Source organism: Elephas maximus, chromosome 1 (genome assembly GCF_024166365.1).
Source record: "Elephas maximus indicus isolate mEleMax1 chromosome 1, mEleMax1 primary haplotype, whole genome shotgun sequence".
NCBI classification, from domain to species: Eukaryota; Metazoa; Chordata; class Mammalia; order Proboscidea; family Elephantidae; genus Elephas; species Elephas maximus.
In genome coordinates this window covers 133,381,180-133,405,512 of record NC_064819.1, presented here as the reverse complement: position 1 = coordinate 133,405,512, position 24,333 = coordinate 133,381,180, and the positions used below count along the sequence as shown (strand labels likewise).

The 24,333-nt window shown below is 39.4% G+C and overlaps 1 protein-coding gene across 1 annotated transcript in view; it reads right to left on the bottom strand.

The window, feature by feature from the left end:
* The window catches only part of COL19A1 (collagen type XIX alpha 1 chain), a 376,494-nt gene that overhangs the window by 67,202 nt on the left and 284,959 nt on the right, over positions 1–24,333 (bottom strand). Inside the window, exons 18-26 of the mRNA XM_049873731.1 lie at positions 20,376–20,420; positions 13,504–13,566; positions 7,067–7,102; positions 4,240–4,275; positions 4,094–4,147; positions 3,345–3,398; positions 1,924–1,977; positions 1,128–1,217; positions 61–105 (exon numbers count right to left, since the gene is read on the bottom strand). Of these exons, the coding sequence (XP_049729688.1) occupies positions 61–105; positions 1,128–1,217; positions 1,924–1,977; positions 3,345–3,398; positions 4,094–4,147; positions 4,240–4,275; positions 7,067–7,102; positions 13,504–13,566; positions 20,376–20,420 (477 nt within the window). The remainder of the gene's footprint in view (positions 1–60; positions 106–1,127; positions 1,218–1,923; positions 1,978–3,344; positions 3,399–4,093; positions 4,148–4,239; positions 4,276–7,066; positions 7,103–13,503; positions 13,567–20,375; positions 20,421–24,333) is intronic.

The window sequence follows — 24,333 nt, the reverse complement described above, 5'->3', positions numbered from 1 at the left end:
TGTCTGCTGTGTTTCGTGAATTTACTACTTCTCTAAAAATTAGCCTTAATATTTTTATACCTTTGGCCCACGTGGGCCAGGTGCTCCAGGATTTCCATCTGATCCCTAAAACACAAAAACAGAGAAGATTCATGCACTTTTTTTCTGAAAGGTTAAAAACATCTCAGACTTCATAACTCAAACATATGTTTCCTTGCTCTTCATCTTACTTGAACAAAACTTTTTCTTTATAAGAATAAGGAATGGAGAATATAAATTTCAATAGGCTATAGTATTTTGCATAGTTACTTTAAAATATATCATGTTTTTATCTTTAAAATGAGGCATTTAACATTGAAAACTATTTACCATTATTAAATAGTGTACAATGTTCAAAGGAGATGAGAAAAAAAGGCATGTGAAATAGGTACACTTGTTATTTAGATTCTCCAGTGCTTTAGTTTTCTATGTTCTAGGAATAGTCTAGGCAAGAAAGAGCCATTTTCTGTGAATGACAACTGATGGCCATATCTGCAGAGCCTTTGGAAGGGAAATTTTAGGTGGTTCTTCTGCTTTAAGATAGTGTCTTAGGGAAGTTTCTAGTTTGAAACCAGCATACATTATTGGGCTCTACAGATTCCTAAGGAATCCCTGGATATGGGGGTCTGTGAATCAGCAACTAGTTTGTTTTTTTGTTTTTATGAATCTGCTGGAGTCTCTGGGTGATATAATCGGTGAACACACTTGTCTACTAACAGAAGGGTTGGAGGTTTGAACCTACCCAGAGGCACCTCAGAAGAAAGGCCTGGTGATCTAATTCCAAAAAATCAACCACTGAAAACTCTACAGAGCATAGTTATACTCTGACACACACGGGGTCACCATGAGGCAGAATTGATTGGCTAGCAAGTGGTTAGTTTTATGAATCTTCTAAAACTATATGCAAAATGGCATGTGTATGTATATTTTCTTTCGAAAGGAATCCTTTGCTTGCATCAAATTTTCAAAGAAGTCAGATCTCTGATCTAAAGAATAAGATGAATATTTTTCTTTTGCAGACTTAAAATTATTTCTACACTTGTGATCTGAAACTGGGAATTCACAAGTAGTAATTAAGGCTTTTTGAAGGGAAAAGGGCTAATACTTACTGGTTCCCCTGGCAGGCTTTTCCCTGGAGGACCAGCCTCACCTTTTGGACCTGGAAGCCCAGGAGGGCCTATAATCCCACCTGGATCTCCCTGACAAGACAAGGGAAGATACTTACTTCATCGCCAAGGTTCATGGTGGGGGCTGGGGGTATGAGGAGACAGTTGTTTCCATTGATTTCAATTGTCATCATGGCCAGTTGACTTCACACTTTCACTCACTCATTCATGCGTTCATCCACTCATTCAACAAATATTTACTGAATGCCTAATTCATGCCAGGGACTGTTCTAGATATCTTAAGGGCATTTAGATTTTGTACTGAGTTACGTTACAATCATTTTAGCAGTATCATGATACATATGCATGTATATAAATATATGCACAAAAGGGCATATTTATCCATAGAGATGATCTATGTGTTTTCTTTAAGGTATTCTCCAGTAATTGTTTAACATTAATATACTATTTCCATGTAGACATCAGGAAACAGGCCCTGAAAAATTAAGAGACTTCTTAGGCCTATACCAGCGTCCATAAGCCTGAAACGGACTTTGTGATTCTGGGATCTTCATCTCTAAGTTCATTTGGTCATATTGTGCTTCTAAGTTAGAACCAGAGTTGCCCCAATGCCCAGCTCCAGGGGGCACTGTAACATCATAGTTTATGTGAATGTCTATCCCCTGCTCAGTCCCACTGGCCTTGTTCTATACTTTCTCTCCCAGTACCCTTATGACCCTCTATCTCTTCCTCCTACCTAACTACTTAATATACAAAATGAGTAAAATGGAAACTATACCTTTTCTCCTTTAGTGCCTTGTTTTCCTGGGATCCCATGTTCTCCTGGCAATCCCTAGAAAATTCAGAATTAAAGGAAAAAGGACAATTAGAACGTCTCTTATTATCATAACATTTCTCTTTGTTAGCAAAACAAAGGGGTTGATTTCAGCCTATTCAACAGAGAATAAATGTTAGTGAAAATATATGGTATGTTGTTTCTAGTGAAGTGATCTGGATGTAACGGGAGAGAACTAAGTAAAGGAGAATTGAATCCAATGCACCCTTGACATTACAGCCAAGAACGAGCAGAGGGATGGCAGTTGGTAGCATCATGTCATGATTCAGAGGGACAATAGGGTAACTAGGAAACTTTTTTTTTTTTTTGCTATGTTTTGGCCAACAATGGCTCATTTCTTTTTTATTTTATTCTATTTATAGCTCCAGCCACTATCTCATTAACTCATTTCTTGATCGTGTGGCTTTAGCCATGCCACCAGTCTTTTCTCTCTCTTTATGGGATCTCTCCACTAAGTACACCTATAATGGTTCATTAAGAGGCTTGGGGGCAAGAAAAAGCTTTGCTTTGTGAACTGAATGTTCAAAGTACTGAGGCAACCAAGTACACTGATGGATATACCCCAGAGCCTCATTCTGAAAGCACTGAGAGTAGAGTGAGAGGTATGAAAGAGAGAGATTCTAAAAGTGGCCCTGGGAGAACCTAATCATGGACAGATCAGGGTCAGTCTCCAAGAAATTAGGACCAAGTGTTTTTTTGCTCAAGTGTGGACCGACAGTGAGGTCTTGATCCCCAAGTTGTCAGGAGGTTGTCTAAGAGCTAGATAAAGCTGACCTGGGGGGATGGATAGAAAGAGTACATTTAAAAGACAGGAGTCTGTGTGTGTGAGAGAGAGAGAGAAAGAAAAGAGAAGGGAGAGGAAAGAGACAGAACCCACGAGCGCGTGCCAAGGAGAGAATTGAGTCCACTAAGGATGTTATAATGCAGGCTAAGGATCTCTGTCAAACTGTATTATAGAAATATTTTCAGCTAAAAGGCCCCCTTTTTTTTTTTGAGGCTGTTGCTAGAAAACAGCAACAGCAGCTTGGTTTACCATATTTCTTTTGATACCCTTATTCTCTGTACACCACTGACAAGCATATCCAAAATGATCATTTAGTTCATTTGAGTTCCCAAAACCAATTTATCAGGCTAATGACATTAAAAAGGCCCTCACATGAATATATCTATCTCTGTATCTCTATAAAAGGACTAGTCTTCCAGTAGACCCTAATATTAGATGTGATCACTTTAGTGGTAGAGATGACTCATGTCTTTGGAAACCACAGCATAACTTAATCACATAAATAGATGTTGGTATTTGTTTAAACATGTCTTAATTGCAATCTAAAAATATCAAAGACACCTATGTCTACCATACATACAACATCTCCTGGTGGTCCTCTGGGTCCCATAGAACCTGCAGGTCCTTGCTGACCCTAAAATAAAAGGTAATAGGTGCTTTAATTTTGTAATGAGAGAGACCATACCTGAATATATGTAAAACGTGGTGTGACTTTTATCTACAGAAAGATTGCTTTTGCATCATCCCATTTCTCTCTATAATATTAAAATGTACTTTGGGCTTGCAAAGATCAAAACATGATGTTTTCATCGAAACAGGTCTGTTCGCATCAGCAGGTGATGCCTGGGTAATGTGCCTTTCCCATTGGCACAGAGCACACCACATTAATCTCTCCAGCAGCCTCCCAACAGCTGCTCTTTCTTGGGACGCTCCTGCAGAATCCCACTGTGAAATTCAAGGATCCCACGGCAGCAGAATTTTGGTTGAGAAACTGAATCTTGAATCCTGTTCATTTTAAGAATACAGCTGAGAGCCATAGATTTAGCATGCATTGTTTACTGTTAAAGATTTTAGGGATGCTTTTTTTTTTTTTATTGTGAATAGGCTCTGAAAAAGAATTTAAAAATCCTATTGTGAACCAGAAGGCACACAGTTACTATGTGTGTAATAAATGCATCCGAAAAGGAAAATATCACCATGGAAACATGATAACGTCTCTGAGAGCTTTTGTGAAGAAAATGAGTGGCACACCAAAGTGCCTTGTTTTACACAGCAATGGCTATAACCCTGCAATTATTTCCCAATTTATCTCAGTTATTTTTCATGTACCTTTAGTCCGGGGCTTCCTATTAATCCAGGGGGGCCAGGATCTCCAGGTTCACCCTAAATATATGGGTGGGAATGAAAGTTAAATGATTACTCTGATTTCCACAATCTCATTAGGTTGGAGATGTGACTGGAGAAGGTCAGATTACCTTTATGCCCTGTGATCCCTTTGTCCCAGGTTCTCCCTGTAAATAAAATAATCACCATATGGGTAATGCTTAAATTTTGATGGAGATAAGCATCTCTGATACTTTAATTCATTTGAATTTCTGCTTATTAGCATAAATAAAGGGAGGAAATTATGGAAAATACCATGAAATGAAGGACTGTTCATTCTAAAACTTGATTTAAATGCTTATTGTTAATAGGTAAACAATAAATTCTTATTTTTCTTTCTTCCTTATAACAATTTCCCCCCCAATGTTACTTTTGACATCCCGTGCCACTAGCAATCACTGCATTCTCTACTAAACCGACATTGTTACGATTTGCCACCGACAAAGTGAATAAGGAAGATCTAAGAATTGATGCCTTTGAATAATGGTATTGTTGAAGAATACTGAATATACCATGGACTGCCAGAAGAATGAACAAATCTGTCTTGGAAAGAAGTACAACCAGAATGCTCCTTAGAGGGAAGGATGGCGAGACTATGTCTCACATGCTTTGGACATGTTATCAGCAGGGATCAATCCCTGGAGAAGTACATCATGCTTGGTAAAGTGAGGGTCAGCAAAAAAGAGGAAGACCCACAACGAGATGGACTGACACAGTGTCTGCAAAAATGGGCACAAACATAGCAACGATTGTGAGGATGGCACAGGACTGGGCAGTGTTTCATTCTGTTATTCATAGGGTGGTTATGAGTTGGAATCAACTTGATGGCATCTGACAACAATCTCATGTCATGGGGGTCTGGTGGCACAGTGGTTAAGAGCTCAGCTGCTGACCAAAAGGTCAGCAGTTTAAATACACCAGCTGCTCCCTGGAAACCCTATGGGGCAGTTCTACTCTGTCCTATAGGGTCACTAAGAGTCAGAATCGACTTGATGGCACTGGGGTTTTTTTTTGGAATTTCATGTCCGAGAGAATTAAAACTTCAGATGAAGGGGAAAAAGAGAACAGTTTAAGCTGTTGTGTCTTAGCAATTCTACTATAAGGTAAAAGCAACAAATGAAAAAAAAAAAAAACAGGAAAAAAAATTAACGTTACACAAAGGAGAGTAAAAAAAAAGAAAAGAGAATAAAATAATGAGTTTGCTGTTTCAACTTTCCATGACATTATTAAACCCTTATCAAATGTTGAAAATTATCCATTTCTTACCCTCCGCTTTGTCTTGTTTAAACTTTAGTTTCTTTCCTTCCTACAGGCCCCTGAATTCTGCTTGGTCCCAAGTTTGAACAAGTGCCAAAAATGTGGAACATGTTCTTCTTATCAGCTTTTCCTGCGACTGGCTGGCCACAATGTCTAAAAAAGCTAACCTTGTCATCACTGTCCCCATATGGCTTAGATAAGGCTCAAGGATGGCCCCTTGTTTACGTAGGACAAGGCCAGGCCAGGCCCTCCAAATTCCCATTCCTTGCTTCATAAATGAGTAATTGAATTGCTTGTCCCTACTGGTACAAACGGTTAACACACTCGGCTGCTAACTGAAAGATTAGAGATTCAAGTCCACCCAGAGGCACCTAGGAAGAGAGGCCTGGTGATCTACTTCTGAAAAATCAGCCATTGAAAGCCTTACTCGGATACACATGGGGTTGCCATGAGTTGGAGTTGACTCAACTGGCAGCTGGTACCTGATATTGATCAATCAGAAACAAAATGCCTGTTAAACCAAATTGTGGTTAAGCTTCCCTCCTTCCCCCAAGTCCCTGAACTTTGGCCCACCCTCAGTGTGAGTCAGCATACCACCCTGCTTTAAAGGCCTCTCCCAAGAGAACAGGCTGATCTCAGCATAAAACATTTCTGATTTACTATCCTATGACATCGCCCTTTCACCCCCGTTCTCCACACCTGGGATTTGCTAGCCTTGTTTATTCTCAATCTTTAGAAAAGAAAAACACTTTTCCCATAACTTCTTGAGACACTTGCAGATCTTATGGTCAGAATGGTCTCCCCATTGTAGCAACACCCCTCTCCCCCAACACAGCAGTCCATTTCCCTTTCCCCTTTTCTTTCTGAATAAAGCTTCTCCCCATCAGGGTCTGAGGTGTTTTTTTATTTGACTATCCTTTGATAAAATCACCATGTTTGATAAATCCAACTTGTGTCATTAGCAGAATTTTTGAAAAAAATTTTTTTTTGTATTTTGGATATCCTAAGTGGGCTCTGTGGAAGCCCTGGTGAAGCAGTGGTTAAGAGCTACAGCTGCAAACCAAAAGGTTGGCAGTTTGAATCCACCAGGTGCTCCTTGGAAACCTTATGGGGGCAGTTCTACTCTGTCCTATAGGGTTGTTATGAGTCGGAATTGACTCAATGGCAACGGGTTTGGTTTTTTTCTTTTTTTAAGTGGGCTCTGTAATTCTTTTTTTCAAGTGGAAAGATAACTACTATCATCTAACTCTGTGGGGGAAAAAAAAAAAAGAAAAGCTAGTTACTGGGTATAGTGACAGACAAAAAAGATAAGCTTGTTTATTGGGTATAGTGACACAGGCACATTCTATTTAATTTCATAGGGTATTCACAGCCAACCATCGATAAAAAAAAAAAAAAATTAATTAATTAATTTTAGTAGTGAGTTAAAGAAAACATATACTGCCAAAACAAAATGGTAAAGCATTGTCATGTGGTAAAATTTAACAAGGTTTAAAATTTCCCATTTGTCAAAATAAGAGTCAAAATTCACAGAGGAAAAGTAAAATACTCAGAAAGTTCATTTTATCAAACCTATTAGACTCCAAAGTAAAAAAATCAGAATCAAAGAGAAAGAAATCAGTGAAACAGAAAACCCAAGATAGTGATAAAACATCTACTTACTCTATCTCCCTTTTCACCTTTTGTAAAAGGCTCCCCCTAGGAAAATTGATAGAAAACTGAATCAATTACAAACACTTTTAGAAATAAACTCTCCGAAACTGGATGTGGATAAATTCTGCAGGCAACCCAGACTGCCACTGCAAACAAGTCACTAAAATGACCTAGAATGCCACATAGCCTGCCTGGGCAGCTTAAAAGGAGCATAGGAGAATTAATTTTAATACTTGCATATTCCCAGATAAACAATGAATTAATCATTCTAATAATATTTACAGAACATAAACTGGCATGCTGCCCAGGGCAAAACTGTAATGACACACAGAGTCCAACCTGGAGCAGAATGAGTGTGAAGGGGACTGAATGTGAAATCGGGGGACATTAATTTGGATTCTTCCAGTTAGTTAATTGTATGCTTAACCATACAAGATCATTATTTTTGAAACACTTTACTAATATTCATTTTTTATTTTAATGAAAATTACTTGAAGGGGTTAGTTACTGGGTGAATAACAGCACAAGTCTGTAGAACTGATAAGGGTTCTTGTTGGGTTATGTGGTCAGGTCCTGGGGAGAGACAGAAGCTTTGAGGGGATACCTCGCATTAACCAACACTTTCCCCATTGTCACTGTGTTTCTATTACCACAACCCAGCCTCAGACGGAGCATGCGTGCATACACACACATGCTTTCACTTATTCGCCTCTATTCTAAACATTACAGGTATATAGTCTCATTTAATTCTCACAGCAATGCTTGGGGGAAAGATATTATTGTCCCATTTAAGGATGAGGCAATAGATTCAGTGAAAAAAAACAAACCCACTTTTGCTGAGTTGATTCCGACTCACAGCGATCCTATAGGACAGAGTAGAACTGCCCCATAGAGTTTCCAAGGAGCGCCTGGCAGATTCTAGTTGCTGACCTTTTGGTTAGCAACCGTAGCACTTAACCACTATGCCACCAGGGTTTCCTCTGTTTCCCCTAAAGTAATACTCATCACACTGTATATTTTATTGTTTATCTTGGCTATAAACTCTGAGACGGTAGGAATATAATTGATCTTGACTATTTTTTTTATCAAAGTATCTGATGTCTCACATATATCTGGTACCTTGTTGGTGCCCAATAAATTTTTATTAAATTAGAGAATTTAAAGTGACACAGATAGCAGTAATGATAGCCATTATTTACTAAATTCTTATTATGTATCAAGCATTGTTCTAATCATTATACACACACACACACACACACACATACACACACACATATTTAATCCTCTTGAGTCAGTGGGGTAAAAAAAAAAGGTACTATTATTATCCCCCATTTACAAATGATGAAATGAAGCACACAGAAGTTAAATATTTTCCCCAAGATCACTTAGCCAATGAATGTTGGATCAGAATTTAAACCCAGGCAACCTAACTCTAGAATGCTGGCTTTGCTTGCTCAGGCTGCTTGATTTGACGTATAATTTGATTTATCATTGAACTTAGTAAATTGACAATAAGATGAAAATCACCCTAGATCTGCTGAATCAGAAAAACCATTTTAACAGGATCCTTACGTGATTCAAGTGCACATTTAAGTTTGAGAAGCCCTGCTCTAACCCACTGAAAGCTTTTCTTTTTCTGCTGTACAATTCCCGTCTTTACCAGTAGGAATCGAGTACATTTTACTGCTAGGTCTGCTATGTGTCACGTGGAAATTAAGAAAGTCTGGGTGTTGGTGTGTCTGAGACAGTGGGGACCTTTAAGGGCAGGTCAAAAACCATACCTATTGCTATCACGTCCATTCCGACTCATAGCAGCCCTACAGGACAGAGTAGAATTGCTTCATGGTAAAAAACCAGTTGCCATGGAGTTGATTCCAACTCATGGCAACCCCGTGGTGCCAGAGTAGAACTGTGCCCCACTGGGTTTTCAATGCCTGATTTTTTTGAAGTAGATTGCCAGGCCTTTCTTCCGAGGTGCTTCTGGATGGACTTGAACCTCCAACATTTCAGATAGCAGCTGAGTGTGTTAACCATTTGCACCACCCAGAAACTCTAAAATATGGTAAGAGGAGCCAATAAGAGTGAATCATTAGCAAGGAGTTGGCAGGCAGAGAGGGTAGCAACCACCAGGATGGATTTGCAGGATATATGAGATTTCCCAGCCAGTCTCGAAAACACTCAGCTGGGAAACTCCACTAAAGACTGTTGTTTTCTGTAGTCACGTAGAGAGGCTTGGCTGGGTGCTAAGCATAGTCCCTGAAGGTAGGAGAACTTAGGGTACATGGGTAACAGTACTGGCTCTAAAACTGCCTGAAAACATGACTGCCATTGCCAAAGATGCCTAATTTATAAAGCCAAAGCACAGGGAAAATTTGGCCTGGTTTATTTAATGCTGTTGTTGTTAGGTGCCGTCAAGTTGGTTCTGAATTGTAGTGACCCTGTGCACAACAGAATGAAACACTGCCCAGTCCTGCGTCACCCTAATTGTTGTTATGCTTGAGCCCACTTTTGTAGCCACTGTGTCAATCCATCTTGTTGAGGGTCTTTCTCTTTTTTGCTGACTCTCCACATTACCAAGCATGATGTCCTTCTCCCGGGACTGGTCCCTCCTGATAACATGTTCAAAGTATGTGAGACTAGTCTTGCCATCCTTGCTTCTAAGGCACATTCTGGTTATATTTCTTCCAAGACAGATTTGTTCGTTCTTTTAGCAGTCCATGGTATATTCAATATTCTTCACCAATACCACAATTCAAAGGCATCAATTCTTCTTCAGTCTTCCTTATTCATTGTCCAGCTTTTGCACGTATGTGAGGGGATTGAAAACACCATGGCTTGTGTCAGGAGCACCTTCGTCCTCAAAGTGACGTCTTTGCTTTTCAACACTTCAAAGAAGGTCTTTTGCAGTAGATTTGCCCAATGCAATATGTCTTTTGATTTCTTGGCTGCTGCTTCCATGAGTGTTGATTGCGGATCCAAGTAAAATGAAATCCTTGACAACCTCAACATTTTCTCTGTTTATCATGATGTTGCTTATTGGTCCAGTTGTGAGGATTTTGGTTATCTTAATGTTGAGGCGTAATCCATACTGAAGGCTGTGCTTTTTGATCTTCATCAGTAAGTGCTTCAAGTCCTCTTCGCTTTCAGCAAGCAAGGTTGTGTCAACTGCATAATGCAGGTTGTTAATGAATCTTCCTCCAATCCTGATGCCCCGTTCTTCTTCATATAGTCCAGCTTCTCGGATTATTTGCTCAGTATACAGGACACAACCTTGATGCACACCTTTCCTGACTTTAAACCATTCAGTATCCCCTTGTTCTGTTAGAATGACTGCCTCTTGATCCATGTACAGATTCCTCATGAGCACAATTAAGTGTTCCAGAATTCCCATTCTCTGCAATGTTATCCATAATTTGTTATGATCCACACAGTTGAATGCTTTAGCATAGTCAACAAAACACAGGTAAACATCTTTCTGGCATTTTCTGCTTTCAGCCAGGATCCATACGACACCAGCAATGATATCCCTGGTTCCATGTCCTCTTCTAAATCCAGCTTGAATTTCTGGCAGTTCCCTGTCGATACACTGCTGAAGCCTCTTTTGAATGATCTTCAGCAAATTTTTGCTTGCATGTGATAATGGTATTGTTCAATAATTTCTGCATTTGACTGGATTGTCTTTCTTGGGGATAGGCATAAATATGGATCTCTTCCAGTAGGTTGGCGAGGTAGCTGTCTTCCAAATTTCTTGGTGTAGACGAGCGCTGCATCCATTTGTGGAAACATCTCAATTGGTATTCTGTCAATTCCTGGAGCCTTTTTTCACCAATGCCTTCAGTGCAGCTTGGACTTCTTCCTTCAGTACCATCAGTTCCTGACCATGTTATCTCCTGAAATGGTTGAACATTGACCAGTTCTTTTTGATATAGTGACTCTGTATATTCCTTCCATCTTCTTTTGATGCTTCCTGCATTGTTTAATATTTTCCCTATAGAATCCTTCAATATTGCAACTTGAGGCTTGGATTTCTTCTTCAGTTCCTTCAGCTTGAGAAATGCTGAGCGCATTCTTCTCTTTTGGTTTTCTATCTCCAGGTATTTGCACACGTCATCATAATACTTTGTCTTCTTGAGTGACCCTTTGAAATCTTCTGTTCAGCTCTTTATCATTTTTTCCTTTTGCTTTAGCTACTTGATGTTCAAAAGCAAGCTTCAGAGTCTCTTCTGACATCCATTTATGTCTTTTCTTTCTCTCCTGTCTTTTTAACGACCTCTTGCTTTCTGCATGTATGATGTCCTTTATGTCATTCCATAAGTCGTCTGGTCTTCTCTCACTAGCGTTCAATTCATCAAATCTATTCTTGAGATGGTCTCTAAATTCAGGTGGGCTATACTCAAGGTATACTCAAGGTTGTACTATGGCTCTCATGGAATTGCTCTAATTTTCCTCAGTTTCAACTTTAACTTAACTTGCATATGAGTAATTGATGGCTTGATCTGCAGTTGGCCCCTGGCCTTGTTCTGACTGATGATATTGAGCTTTTCCATCTTTTCTTTCCACAGATATAGTCAGTTTGATTTCTGTGCATTCCATCTGGTGAGGTCCATGTGTATAGTTGCCGTTTTTGTTGGTGAAAAAAAGGTATTTGCAATGAAGAATTCGTTGGTCTTGCATAATTCAATCATTCCATCTCTAGGGTTGTTTCTATCACCAGGTCATGTTTTCCAACTTTCTTCTTTGTTTCCAACCTTCAGATTCCAATCACCAGTAATTATCAGTGCATCCTCATTGCATGTTCGATCAATTTCCGACTGCAGAAGTTGGTAAAAATCTTCAATTTCTTCATCTTTGGTCTTAGTGGTTGGTGCGTAAATTCTAATAATAGTCTAAAAATGGTCTTCCTTGTAGGCGTATGGATATTATCCTATCACTGACAGCGTTGTACTTCAGGAAAGGTCTTGAAATGTTCTTTTTGATGATGAACGCAACACCATTCATCTTCAAGTTGTCATTCCTGGCATGGTAGACCATATGATTGTCCAATTCAGAACGACCAATACCAGTCCATTTCAGCTCACTAATGCCTAGGATATCAATCTATATGCATTCCATTTCTTTTTTGACGATTTTCAATTTTCCTGGATTCATACTTCATACATTCCAGGTTCCGATTATTAATGGATGTTTGCAGCTGTTCTTCTCATTTTGAGTCGTGTCACATCAGCAAATGAAGGTCCCGAAAGCTTGACTCCATCCACTACATGAAGATCGACTCCACTTCGAGGAGGCAGCTCTTCACCAGTCATATTTTGAGTGCCTTCCAACCTGAAGTGCTCATCTTCTGGCACTATATCAGAGAGTATTCTGCTTCTATTCAAAAGGTTTTCACTGGTTAATTCTCTTCAAAAGTAGACTGCCAGGTCCTTCTTCCTAGTCTTCTTAGCCTGGAAGCTCAGCTGAAGCCTGTTTGCCATGGGTGACCCTGCTGGTATTTGAATAGTGGTGGCATAGCTTCCAGCATCACAGCAACACACGAGCCTCCACAGTAGGACAAACTGACAGACTCGTGGAGGATTTAACATTAAATACTTTTAATATAGTTCTCTTCCATGCAGGAATTTTAGTGACCTCTTTACTCTTTATTCCCCTGTAAACCAATATTTCTTGTTTGTCCTGGCAAGCAAGGACAGGTGTAAAAGTGATTTTCAAAAATGTGTTACATCTTCTAATAAAGATGAAACATTTGTTAAGCCTGATTCTTGAGGCCTGTTTTTTTTTTTTTTTTTTAACAGCATTAAAAAAAAGTCACTTTTGTAACTTTTCATGTAATCTCTTTAGGCAGCCCTATTTGAATAATGCTGTAGTGTTTTATTTTTCCCACCAAAAGAAATAAGGTTTGAAGGAAACTGGTCATAGTAATATTGAAAAGTGGCTTGGGAAGCCACTTTCATCTTATGAAAACCAAGCAAGGAAAATAACTTCAGAAAGTATGTTAAGAGCAGATGTTTGAGCAAACAGCTAAACACTTCTAATTTTTAAAATAAATTAGTCTTTTGGTATATTGACTTTATTATTCATTTTAGCCACAATGTTTAGCTATAGCAGGGCAGCTTAGTTATTTTAAACTCTGATCTCTAGGATCAGTCCACCTAGGTATGATAAATAGCTCTGGTACTTACAAGCTGTGTGACCTTGGCCAAGTAACTTGACCTCTCTGTGCCTCAGTTTCCTTACCTGAGTAATGGGAATAATAATAGCCTATACAGTAAGTGAGTAAATATATGGAAAGGAGTTGGTGACTGACATAGAGTGATTGCTCAAATATCTGATCTGTATAATTAGGAAGGGGCAACCAGGACACATGGAATTGGGGCTGATTTGAAAAAATATTTTTAATTCTATTTTTTGGATATTCTTCTTCCCGCTTTCAAAGCTAGAATACTTACAGGTTCTCCTTTTTGTTCTTTAGAGCCAACAGACCCTGGAAATCCTGGTTGTCCATTTTTACCCTTTCAAGAAAAAGTGGTAGAGATTTTGCATGAGGTCAGATGTGTGCTACCATAAATGTCAGACCCACAGTGCCTGCTTGTGCTCCTTCTAACCATGGAATTTATCTATTAGTGTCCAACAGATAATGCAGGGTTAGACTATTTGCATAATAAGTATCTGTCAGCACTTCACAATGCTTTAGGTCTTTTAGAAATCCACAATATTTTATTATGATATTTAAAATTAACGTGAAGCAAATGTTAATTATTTTTCAAGGAAAGAACATCTAGAGGAGGAAAAAAATATAATTTTGCTATACCAGAAAACCCCCAAGTGTCTGTCAGTTTGTCGTACTGTGGGGGCTTGCGTGTTGCTGTGATGCTGGAAGCTATGCCACTGGTATTCAGATACCAGGAGGGTCACCCATGGAGGATAGGTTTCCGCTGTGCTTCCAGGCTAAGACAGACTAGGAAGAAGGACCCAGCAGTCTACTTCTGAAAAGCATTAGCCAGTGAAAACTTATGAATAGCACCGGAACATTGTCTGATATAGTGCTGGAAGATGAGCCCCTCAGGTTGGAAGGCACTCAAAGGATGACTAGGGAAGAGCTGCCTCCTCAAAGTAGAGGACCTTAATGACGTGGATGGAGTAAAGCTTTCGGGACCTTCATTTGCTGATGTGGCACGACTCAAAATGAGAAGAAACAGCTGCAAACATCCATTAATAATCAGAATCTGGAATGTAGGAAGTATGAATCTAGGAAAATTAGAAATTGTCAAAAATGAAATGGAACACATAAACATTAATATCCTAGGTATTAGTGAACTGAAATGGACTGGTATTGGCCATTTTGAATCAGACAATCATATAGTCTACTATGCTGGGAATGACAACTTGAAGAGAAATGATGTTGCATTCATTGTCAAAAAGAACATTTCAAGATCTATCCTGAAATACAATGCTGTCAGTGGTAGGATAACATCCATACGCCTAAAAAAAAAAAAATTTTTTTTTCTACAAGGAAGACCAGTTAATACGACTATTATTCAAATTTACGCACCAACCACTAGGGCCAAAGATGAAGAAACAGAAGATTTTTATCAGCAGCTGCAGTCTGAAATTGATCAAACATGCAATCAAGATGCATTGATACTGACTGGTGATTTTAATGTGAAAGCTGGAAACAAAGAAGAAGGATCAATAGTTGGAAAATATGGCCTTGGTGATGGAAACAATGCTGGAGATTGAATGATAGAATTTTGCAAGACCAATGAGTTCTTCATTGCAAATACCTTCTTTCACCAACATAAACGGCGACCATACACAGGGACCTTGCCAGATGGAATGCACAGAAATCAAACTGACTACATCTGTGGAAAGAGATGATGGAAAAGCTCAATATCATCAGTCAGAACAAGGCCAGGGGCCGACTGTGGAACAGACCATCAATTGCTCATATACAAGTTCAAGCTGAAACTGAAGAAAATCAGAGCAAGTCCACCAGAGCCAAAATACGACTTTGAATATATCCCACCTGAATTTAGAGACCATCTCAAGAATAGATTTGATGCATTGAACATTGGTGACTGAAGACCGGACGAGTTGTGGAATGACATCAAGGACATCATACATGAAGAAAACAAGAGGTCATTGAAAAGACAGGAAAGAAAGAAAAGACCAAGATGGATGTCAGAGGAGACTCTGAAACTTGTTCTTGAATATCGAGCAGCTAAAGTAAAAGGAAGAATTGATGAAGTAAAAGAACTAAACAGAAGATTTCAAAGGGCAGCTCGAGAAGACAAAGTAAAGTATTATAATGACATGAGCAAAGAGCTGGAAATGGAAAACCAAAAGGGAAGAACACACTCAGTGTTTCTCAAGCTGAAAGAACTGAAGAAAAAATTCAAGCCTCGAGTTGCAATAGTGAAGGATTCTATGGGGAAAATATTAAAAGAAGCAGGAAGCATCAAAGGAAGATGGAAGGAATACACAGAGTCATTATACCAAAAAGAATTAGTCAATATTCAACCATTTCAAGAGGTGGCATATGATCAGGAACCGATGGTACTGAAGGAAGAAGTCCAAGCTGCTCTGAAGGCATTGGCAAAAAACAAGGCTCCAGGAATTGATGGAAAATCAATTGAGATGTTTCAACAAACAGATGCAGCACTGGAGGCGCTCACTCATTTATGCCAAGAAATATGGAAGAGAGCTTCCTGGCCAACTGACTGGAACAGATCCATATTTATGCCTATTTCCAAGAAAGGTGATCCAACCAAATGTGGAAATTCTAGAACAATATCATATGCAAGCAAAATTCTGCTGAAGATCATTCAAAAATGGCTGCAGCAGTGTATCGACAGGGAACTGCCAGAAATTCAGGCTGGTTTCAGAAGAGGACGTGGAACCAGGGATATCATTGCTGATGTCAGATGGATCCTGGCTGAAAGCAGGGAATACCAGAAGGATGTTTACCTGTGTTTTATTGATTGTGCAAAGGCATTAGACTGAGTGGATCATAACAAACTATGGATAACACTGCAAAGAATGGGAATTCCAGAATATTTAATTGTGCTCATGAGGAACCTTTACATAAATCAAGAGGCAGTTGTTTGTACAGAACAAGGGGATACTGATTGGTTTAAAGTCAGGAAAGGTGTGTGTCAGGGTTGTATTCTTTCACCATGCCTATTTCATCTGTATGCTGAACAAATAATACGAGAAGCTGGACTATATGAAGAAGAACGGGGCATCAGGATTGGAGGAAGACTCATTAACAACCCGCGTTATGCAGATGACACAACCTTGCTTGCTGAAAGTGAAGAGGACTTGAAACACTTACTAAGGAAATCAAAGACCACAGCCTTCAGCATGGATTACACCTCAACATAAAGAAAACAAAAATCCTCACAACCGGACCAATAAGCAACATCACGATAAACGAAGATTGAAGTTGTTAAGGATTTTATTTTGCTTTGATCCACAATCAACAGCCATGGAAGCAGCAGTCAAGAAATCAAAAGACACATTGCACTGGGCAAATCTGCTGCAAAGGACCTCTTCAAAGTGTTGAAGAGCAAAGATGTCACCGTAAAGACTAAGGTGCGCCTGACCCAAGCCATGGTATTTTCAATCACGTCATACACGTGTGAAAGCTGGACAATGAATAAGGAAGACCAAAGAAGAGTTGATGCCTTTGAATCGTGGTGCTGGCGAAGAATATTGAATATACCGTGGACTGCCAAAAGAACGAACAAGTCTGTCCTGGACGAAGGGCGCCCAAAATGTTCCTTGGAGGCAAGGATGGCGAGACTGCGTCTTACATACTTTAGACAGGTTGTCAGGAGGGATCAATCCCTGGAGAAGGACATCATGCTTGGCAGAGTACAGGGTCAGCGGAAAAGAGGAAGACGCTCAACGAGGTGGATTGACACAGTGGCTGCAATAATGAGCTCAAGCATAACAATGATTTTAAGGATGGCACAGGACTGGGCAGCGTTTCGTTGTGTTGTGCACAGGGTTGCTATGGGTCGGAACTGACTCGAGGGCACCTAACAACAACAACAACATTGAAATATTATAGGAGGACCCAACAGAGGCTTTATGGTTCATCCTGCTGAATGGTCCTTGGGTGTGGTTGGGTTTGGAGCAAAACTTATCAACTTCTCTCATAAAATTCTGCAGGCCAAAGCACTTCATACCTGAATCTTAGACAGTTACGGGTTGTTTTTCATATTTAAAGTGGATTCTCAGTGATTTATCATTATGGATGTAAGTGGAAAGACGTGATGATTTTACTGAGCATCAGAAAAGGGTATTCTTTAATGTGATACTTTGGATGCTATTTGAAAGGCTTGATGATGTTGAAGCTCCATCTTTTCCCCTGACACTCTGCCCTGAAAGTCACCTACTAATTTCTCATGGGTCCTAAGATATTCTGCTACCTTGTTCCACTGTGTTTATAAAGCAGTTTCCCCAGCCAATTATCCATTCACCACATTGTCCTTTCACCACATCCCCTTGCTCCGAGCATAGCTACAGAGTGGGGATCATTCAATACTGGGAGACTGACCACTTGGATGCAATGGTCTCTATTGTCATATAGTATTAATACTAAGTCGTTTTCTTTGGTGCTTTCCCCAATATCTTGGTGTTCTTGATACAGGATGTGGCTTCTGAGCCAGGAGTGTTTTATATGTAGATTTTACTGCTGTTTGTGGTTTCTCTATAAATAGAATATTTACTTATAAACATTCTGCTGCTTCATTGCAATGCTGGGTTCCAAACGGTAGGCTTACCTTGTGATTCTATTTTGCTGGTCTATGTATTGAGAAGTGTCATATTATACAGAATAAGTCATTTATGTATTTGGATTGTACTGCTGGTTAAATGTTTTATTCTACAACAGATACTGAATTCTTTATCTGTGAAAAATTGGGTAGGAGATGCAAAGTTGAGCAAGACAAGATGGCATCAACTCTTAATATCAAAAACAGTTAAATGAAACCTGGGGAGAGGAAATAAAGTTTGGGGTAGGTGAACAGGAAGGAGCGAATCTTTAGAAACGGCTTAATATGTGTCAGGTACTGTGCTTTGGATAAGTTTATCTCATTTAATTTTAATTCTCCCATCCAGTCTTTATGCAGATATGATTATGCCCATTTTACCAACAAAGACCCTAATGGTCAGAGGTATAAAGTGGCTTGCTAAGGCAACACAGCTCTGAATTACACAATCAACTTTGACTCAAAGCTCAGTGGCTTTTAACCCTGGTTGTACGTTAGGATCATCTGAGGCACTTTTAAACACTAGAGCTGTGAGCCCCTCCCCAAGTCAGAATCTCTGTGGATGGGGCCTGAGCACTTGTATTTTCTGAAAGCTTTCCAGGTTATTCTAATGTACAGCCAGGAGCTCACCACAGGAACAATTAAGGAACTGTGCAAGCAGCTTGAAGAAGCTCTAAATTCTGACTGGGCTTACCATGAACAGTACAATTAAAAAAACTAATGTGTTGATTCAGAACATATATTGAGTGGATGTGTACAGGCAGAGCTGGTTTCATTCTTTGAGTAAGTGCTAGGCTTATGGTTTTTAGCTTATTTTATGCATTACTTATTGGCAGGGTCTTCCTTCCATTAGCTATAGTTAAAAAAAATCTTTTCACATGTACATTTCTATTAGGTGGAGCCCTGGTGGCGCACTGGTTACGAGCTTGGCTGCCAACCAAAAGGTCGGCAGTTCAAATCTAGCAGCTGCTCCTTGGAAACCCTGTGGGGCAGTTCTACTCTGTTCTATAGGGTCGCTATGAGTCAGAATTGACTTGATGGCAACAGGTTTTTATTATTATTATTGTGTTAGGTACTGCATCAAGTTCTCTGTGGACTATTTATTTGGGTGGAAGAGGAAACCGTTACACCACTGGCTTTTTCTAATTTCACTTACGATTCTGAAGCAATTAATTAGAAGAGATTTTGAGCAATAGAAAAGGTCTGTCAAGTTCGAAATACACCTGTTTTACAGGATCAAGTTTCTCATCATTGAGGTCTAAGAATTCCTAAGTAACATATGTTTCCTAATGAACATAGCAAAACAGAAGCCAGCTGTTTTGTTTCAAGAAATGAATCATCATTTAAATACTTTAAAAGTGTCACAACTCTCTCCTTTGCTCAGCTGTCCTATGTGACAAGCTTTGTGACTTTTTTTCCCCCATTAGTCTGCATGTGTCCAGTAGTAATTGCTTAAAATTTCATGCATTTGTTATGGTGGTATATGGTTTCCGTAGGCTGTTCTGTTACAGGAAATAATGCCAACGTGCCAACAGTACAGTCCAAAACACAGCAATGACTTACTGTCGCTGTATAATCAAATTTTTGAATGTCTTTTTAAGAATGTCAAGGTTTTCTTTTCTTTCCTCCATATGAAACTCCTAGTTTCTACTGAGACTACCTTTTAGCGGTATTTTCTGGTGATGGATGCATGATCTTTTGAATAGATTGGTTGCACTGATTTATAAGGCACAGAAGTCATATTTTCTTGAATTCATGTCAAAATACCCTGCCCTCAATCATGAGAATTTTTACTGGGTGAATGAACAAAGGTAGCATTCGCACGCCACATTCTTTCAGAGTATTTTCAAACCTACTCATCTCGGAAGATTTAATGTGCTCTGTTTTTTCTGACAATGGCACATTCACATCGAATCCAAGGTCATCATAATTTCAGAATCAAACAGGAGTGAAACATCTTTCTGAGTGGGCAAGAGAATCTGTCCTCTTCACAGCTCATATAATTAAACCCGTGAATGATGACAATGAGAATGCAATGGAAACACATCAGTGTTTTAATTTTAAAACTATTTTCAGGTAATTATTTGGTTAAGCCATAGCTCTGCACTATACAAACCCACCAAAAAATGCTATGACGACAGCTCGTTTGGGTACTTAAGAAGATGCAAATATAGCGAGCCTTAGCCTGAGGCATTTTACCAAAGGGGTCTTTAGATTATTTTTGCCACCTACACAGATTAATGGAATATCTAATTACAAGCCAAAGCTTCTTATGTCCTAATTTCTTTTACCTTGTTACAGATATTTACCCTTGATTTGTTCTCTTCGCTGCAGCCAGCTGCTACTCAGCAGTCTTCACTGAAGAACTGTCTTAGCAGCAGATCCCAATACTGCCCCCTGGTCAGGTGGGACTCCTCCCCACTGCAAGCTGGACGGTCACCCCTGGGACAGAACCCTGCTGCCCCTGGGGACTGCCTCTGACATGTGAATGCATGCAGGTATAAATACTGGCCACACTTATTCACTGTAAACATTTTGTTTACCTTTTCTCCTTTTGGGCCACCTGCCCCATGTTCACCAAGGTTTCCCTAGATAAAAATAAAACAAAATACAAAGAAGACTTTCATTAATTTTTAATGCATTCAGTGCTTACTTTAAACCTAAGAGGAGTCAGATAATAACACCGTAACAGCTTTTTATGGATACCATTTTAATCACTTCTGCAGATATCTTTGCCTCTCTTACCCTTTGCTGAATATTCCTGAAAAAACCCTAACTTTGGAGACTCCATCTAACTTCTCTGTGCACCCCTCCTCCCAAGAGATGAGAAATGATAGCTGCTACAAAAACATCATGCCTTCGGACACTATTCCAAATTCATGCCTCTTGGCAACCTCAGTACTGCTGAGTTCCTCTGGTCCTCTGTTTCTCTGGTCAGCCTATTCGCCCCACTCCCAAATCTTCTTTATTGTCTTCGGGTTGATAATCCGGGCTCCACCCTCCATTAGTAGATTACCTTGCTGTTACCCTACTGAAAATATACAATTTCCCAAATAGGTACAATTTCAAATTCCTGCCACTAAATCTACAAACCCACCTGCATGCACGCTTGGCTGTAGTCAGTGAACTGTCCCTTCTCTTATCATCGTCCATTTTCTCTATATGTGCTCTGAATCCTATCTACGACCTCTGCCTTCTTAGGACATTTTCCTTATTAATACTACCTATTGTCTTTATGTAAAATTGGCCAATTTGGTAAAACTAGGTAAAATGTAGATAATTTGGCCGATACCTTTAACTTCTACTTTTCTCTCTCCCTACATGTTCTAGCCTCTGCAAGTCTATCAGACAAAACACAGAGTTTCCCGGTCTCACATTTCCCTCAAGCTACTCTCTCTCTCTCCTTCCCATTCATGGACAATTTTCTCAAAAGGGCAGCACCTTTCTGTGTCTACTTACTCATCACTCATTTGCTTCTTAAAACACAGCAATTGGGCTTTGGCCAATTCCACTGATACTACTCTCTAATGTTACTAATGATATCATTATTGATCAGTCTAATGGACTGTTTATTAACTGACTTCTCAGCTGCACTTGCCACTCTCTTGACTTGTATGGCACCTCAGTCCCCTGGTTTCTTCCTACTTCTTTGCTGCTCCACCTCCCTCACCTGATTGTTAAAGGTTGGAGTTCCTCAGGACTCTGCCCAGGCTTCTTTGTCTTGTGACTCAACACCCTCTTCCAGGTACTCTTATCTACACCCATGGTTTAGGTATCATTTACACAAAGGCAGACACATTTATATCCCCAGCACATAGATCCCTTCCAAATTTCAGGTCCCTATACCTAATTTTCTACTTGATGTATTCACTTCTAAACTCTAGAAGCAATTCATATTCAACAAGTTAAAAACTAAATTAAAAAATGTAACAACTACACACAAGTATGAGAGAGAAAAGATGTGAGAGTTACATCACACTGTTAATATTGCTTAGCCCTGGAAGTGGGAGAAGGGTAATTACCTTTTTCCTAATGTATCGCTGCAGTTTTACTTCTCAAAATGAGCTGTTATTCCATTTTACAATTTAAAAAATATCAAAGACAGAAGACCTGAACTCGTCCTCTCCTTTCCACAGAATTCTTACTTCTTCAGTTTGCCCTCTTCTGAATTCCTCACAACCAATCAATCATTCAGTTTGGTTGATTAGTATCCTCAAGTCCTCTCATCTTCACACTACTTTTTACCTCACGGCAGGCCACCATCATGTCTGCCAGGATCATTGCAATAGCTTCAAAACTGGTCTTTATATCCACTTTTGCACCCCCTACACATACAGTCTGTACATAAGGCCAGACTGATATCTTTAAAAGACATTCTTTCTTTCACAACTTAATCATAGCCTTCAAAATCCTGTGTGACCTGACTTACTTTCTTCTCCAGCATCATATGGCCCACTTTTCTCCCTCAGAAGTTTTTGCTACAACGGCCTTCTCTCAGCAACTGAAACGACCAAGATCCTTTCATTCTCATCATCTAGATCACTCTATGCCCTCTCTTCTTTGTCTGGCCAGCTCCTACTCATCCCTCAGGTCTCAGTTATTATAAAATGGAAACCTCTCCTGGGTTCCCCTCTCATACCTTCTCCTTGGATGTAGTATTTTTCCTTCATAATACTTTATATAAACCATGAACTATAAATATAGTAAACAGTACATTTTCTTCAAAATACTTACAGTTTTTATTTTTGTGTTTGTTTTAAAAATTTCCATCTCTTTCATTACAATGTAAGGTCTATGATGACATGGAATCAAATTCTCTGTGCCTAGTACAGTTTCTGATATACAGGAAGCATTCAATACATATTTGTTGAATAAATAAGCCAAAAATTCTAATTCTTGAAACTGTCCCATTAAATTTTAATTTTGATTAAAAATCCATGTGTTGGTGGAAAAAAACAAAAAGTACAGGAAAGTTTAAAAAACTAAAGCACACAGAAGCACCCATTCAGATCACTATTGCTATAGTTTGACATTTAAAAGTTCTTTCCATGTTATTTGAAGGAGCCCTGGTGGCACAGAGGTTAAACTACTTGGCTGTTAACTGAAAGCTTGTCGGTTCGAACCCACCAGCTGCTGTGCGGGAGAAAGATGCGGCAGTCTGCTTCTATAAAGATTTACAGCCTTGGAAACCCTATGGGGCAGTTGTACTCTATTCTGTAGGGTTGCTATGAGTCAGAATTGACTAGATGGCAATGGGTTTTTGGTTTTTTCCATGTTATTCAGGCTACTAGTTGCCCATGTGAGTCAGAGAAGAACTATGTTCCATAGGGTTTTCAATGGCTGATTTTTCTAAAGTAGATGACCAGGTCTTTCTTTCAAGGAGCCTCTGGGTGGACTCAAACTTACAACCTTTCAGTTAGCAACTGAGTCTGTTAACTGTTTGTACCATGCTGGGACTCCATTATTCATGTTACTCCAATTAAAAATAATAATTTATTATTGCTGCCTATTATTGGTCTTTTGATGGATATTATCTCATTTTTCCTTCTTTGATTTGAGATGCCTAAATTGAAAATGAAAATTGAACTCTCAAAAATCCTGAGTTATAAATGATTACAAGGACATATTTGAAAGCAATGTATGAAATCTAAGACACGTTGACACATACATGAAGAACTAGCAGTTACAAAATGGTAGGTTGCTTGGATACGACCTGCACAGAAACATAAATTTTAGGCATTTCCTGAAAATACTGGACATTTGGGCATGGTGCCTGTTATGGATTGAATTATAAGCCCCCCCACACACAAATTATGTTGAAGTCCTAACCGTATCTGTAAATATGAGCCTGTTTGGAAACAATGGTTTTCTATGGTTATGTTAACGAGGTCATACCAGATTAGGATGAGTCCTAAACCTAAACCCATCTGAGTAGTGTCTTATAAAGGTGAGCACAAACCCAGAGACACACATTAAGGGGAAGACATACAACATGTGACGATGAAGATAGATGTATCTATAAGCCCAGCAAAGATTGTGGGCACAGATATGGCTGAGACTCTGATTTGGACTTTCAGCCTCCAAAAATATGAGAAAACAAATTTCTGTTCTTTAAAGTCATCCACTTCTGGTATTTTTTTGTTATGGTTGCCCTAGGCATAGGAGATAGTGCCAGTCAGTGTGCACAACCCATCAGCATATCTCCCTGGATATGCTTATTTTAGGACATTTTGGGGGAAACTCAAGTGTGCTTTGGTCTAAAATGAATTACCCAGAGATGGCTTTAGGATTGAGATTACAGACGATAAAATCACCCAAAGTCTCTCTGGTGAGTCCATATTCCAGTGAAGTGCTGCCTGCCTTCCCTCTCCCCCGACCAAGACAGCCTATGGCTGGGGTGGAACAATGCCTTTGGAGCATCAAGTCATATTGTTCTATCAACATGTACTATTGTTCAAAAATTTTCACTTTCTGGTGACATTCACACCCAGAAAAACAGCA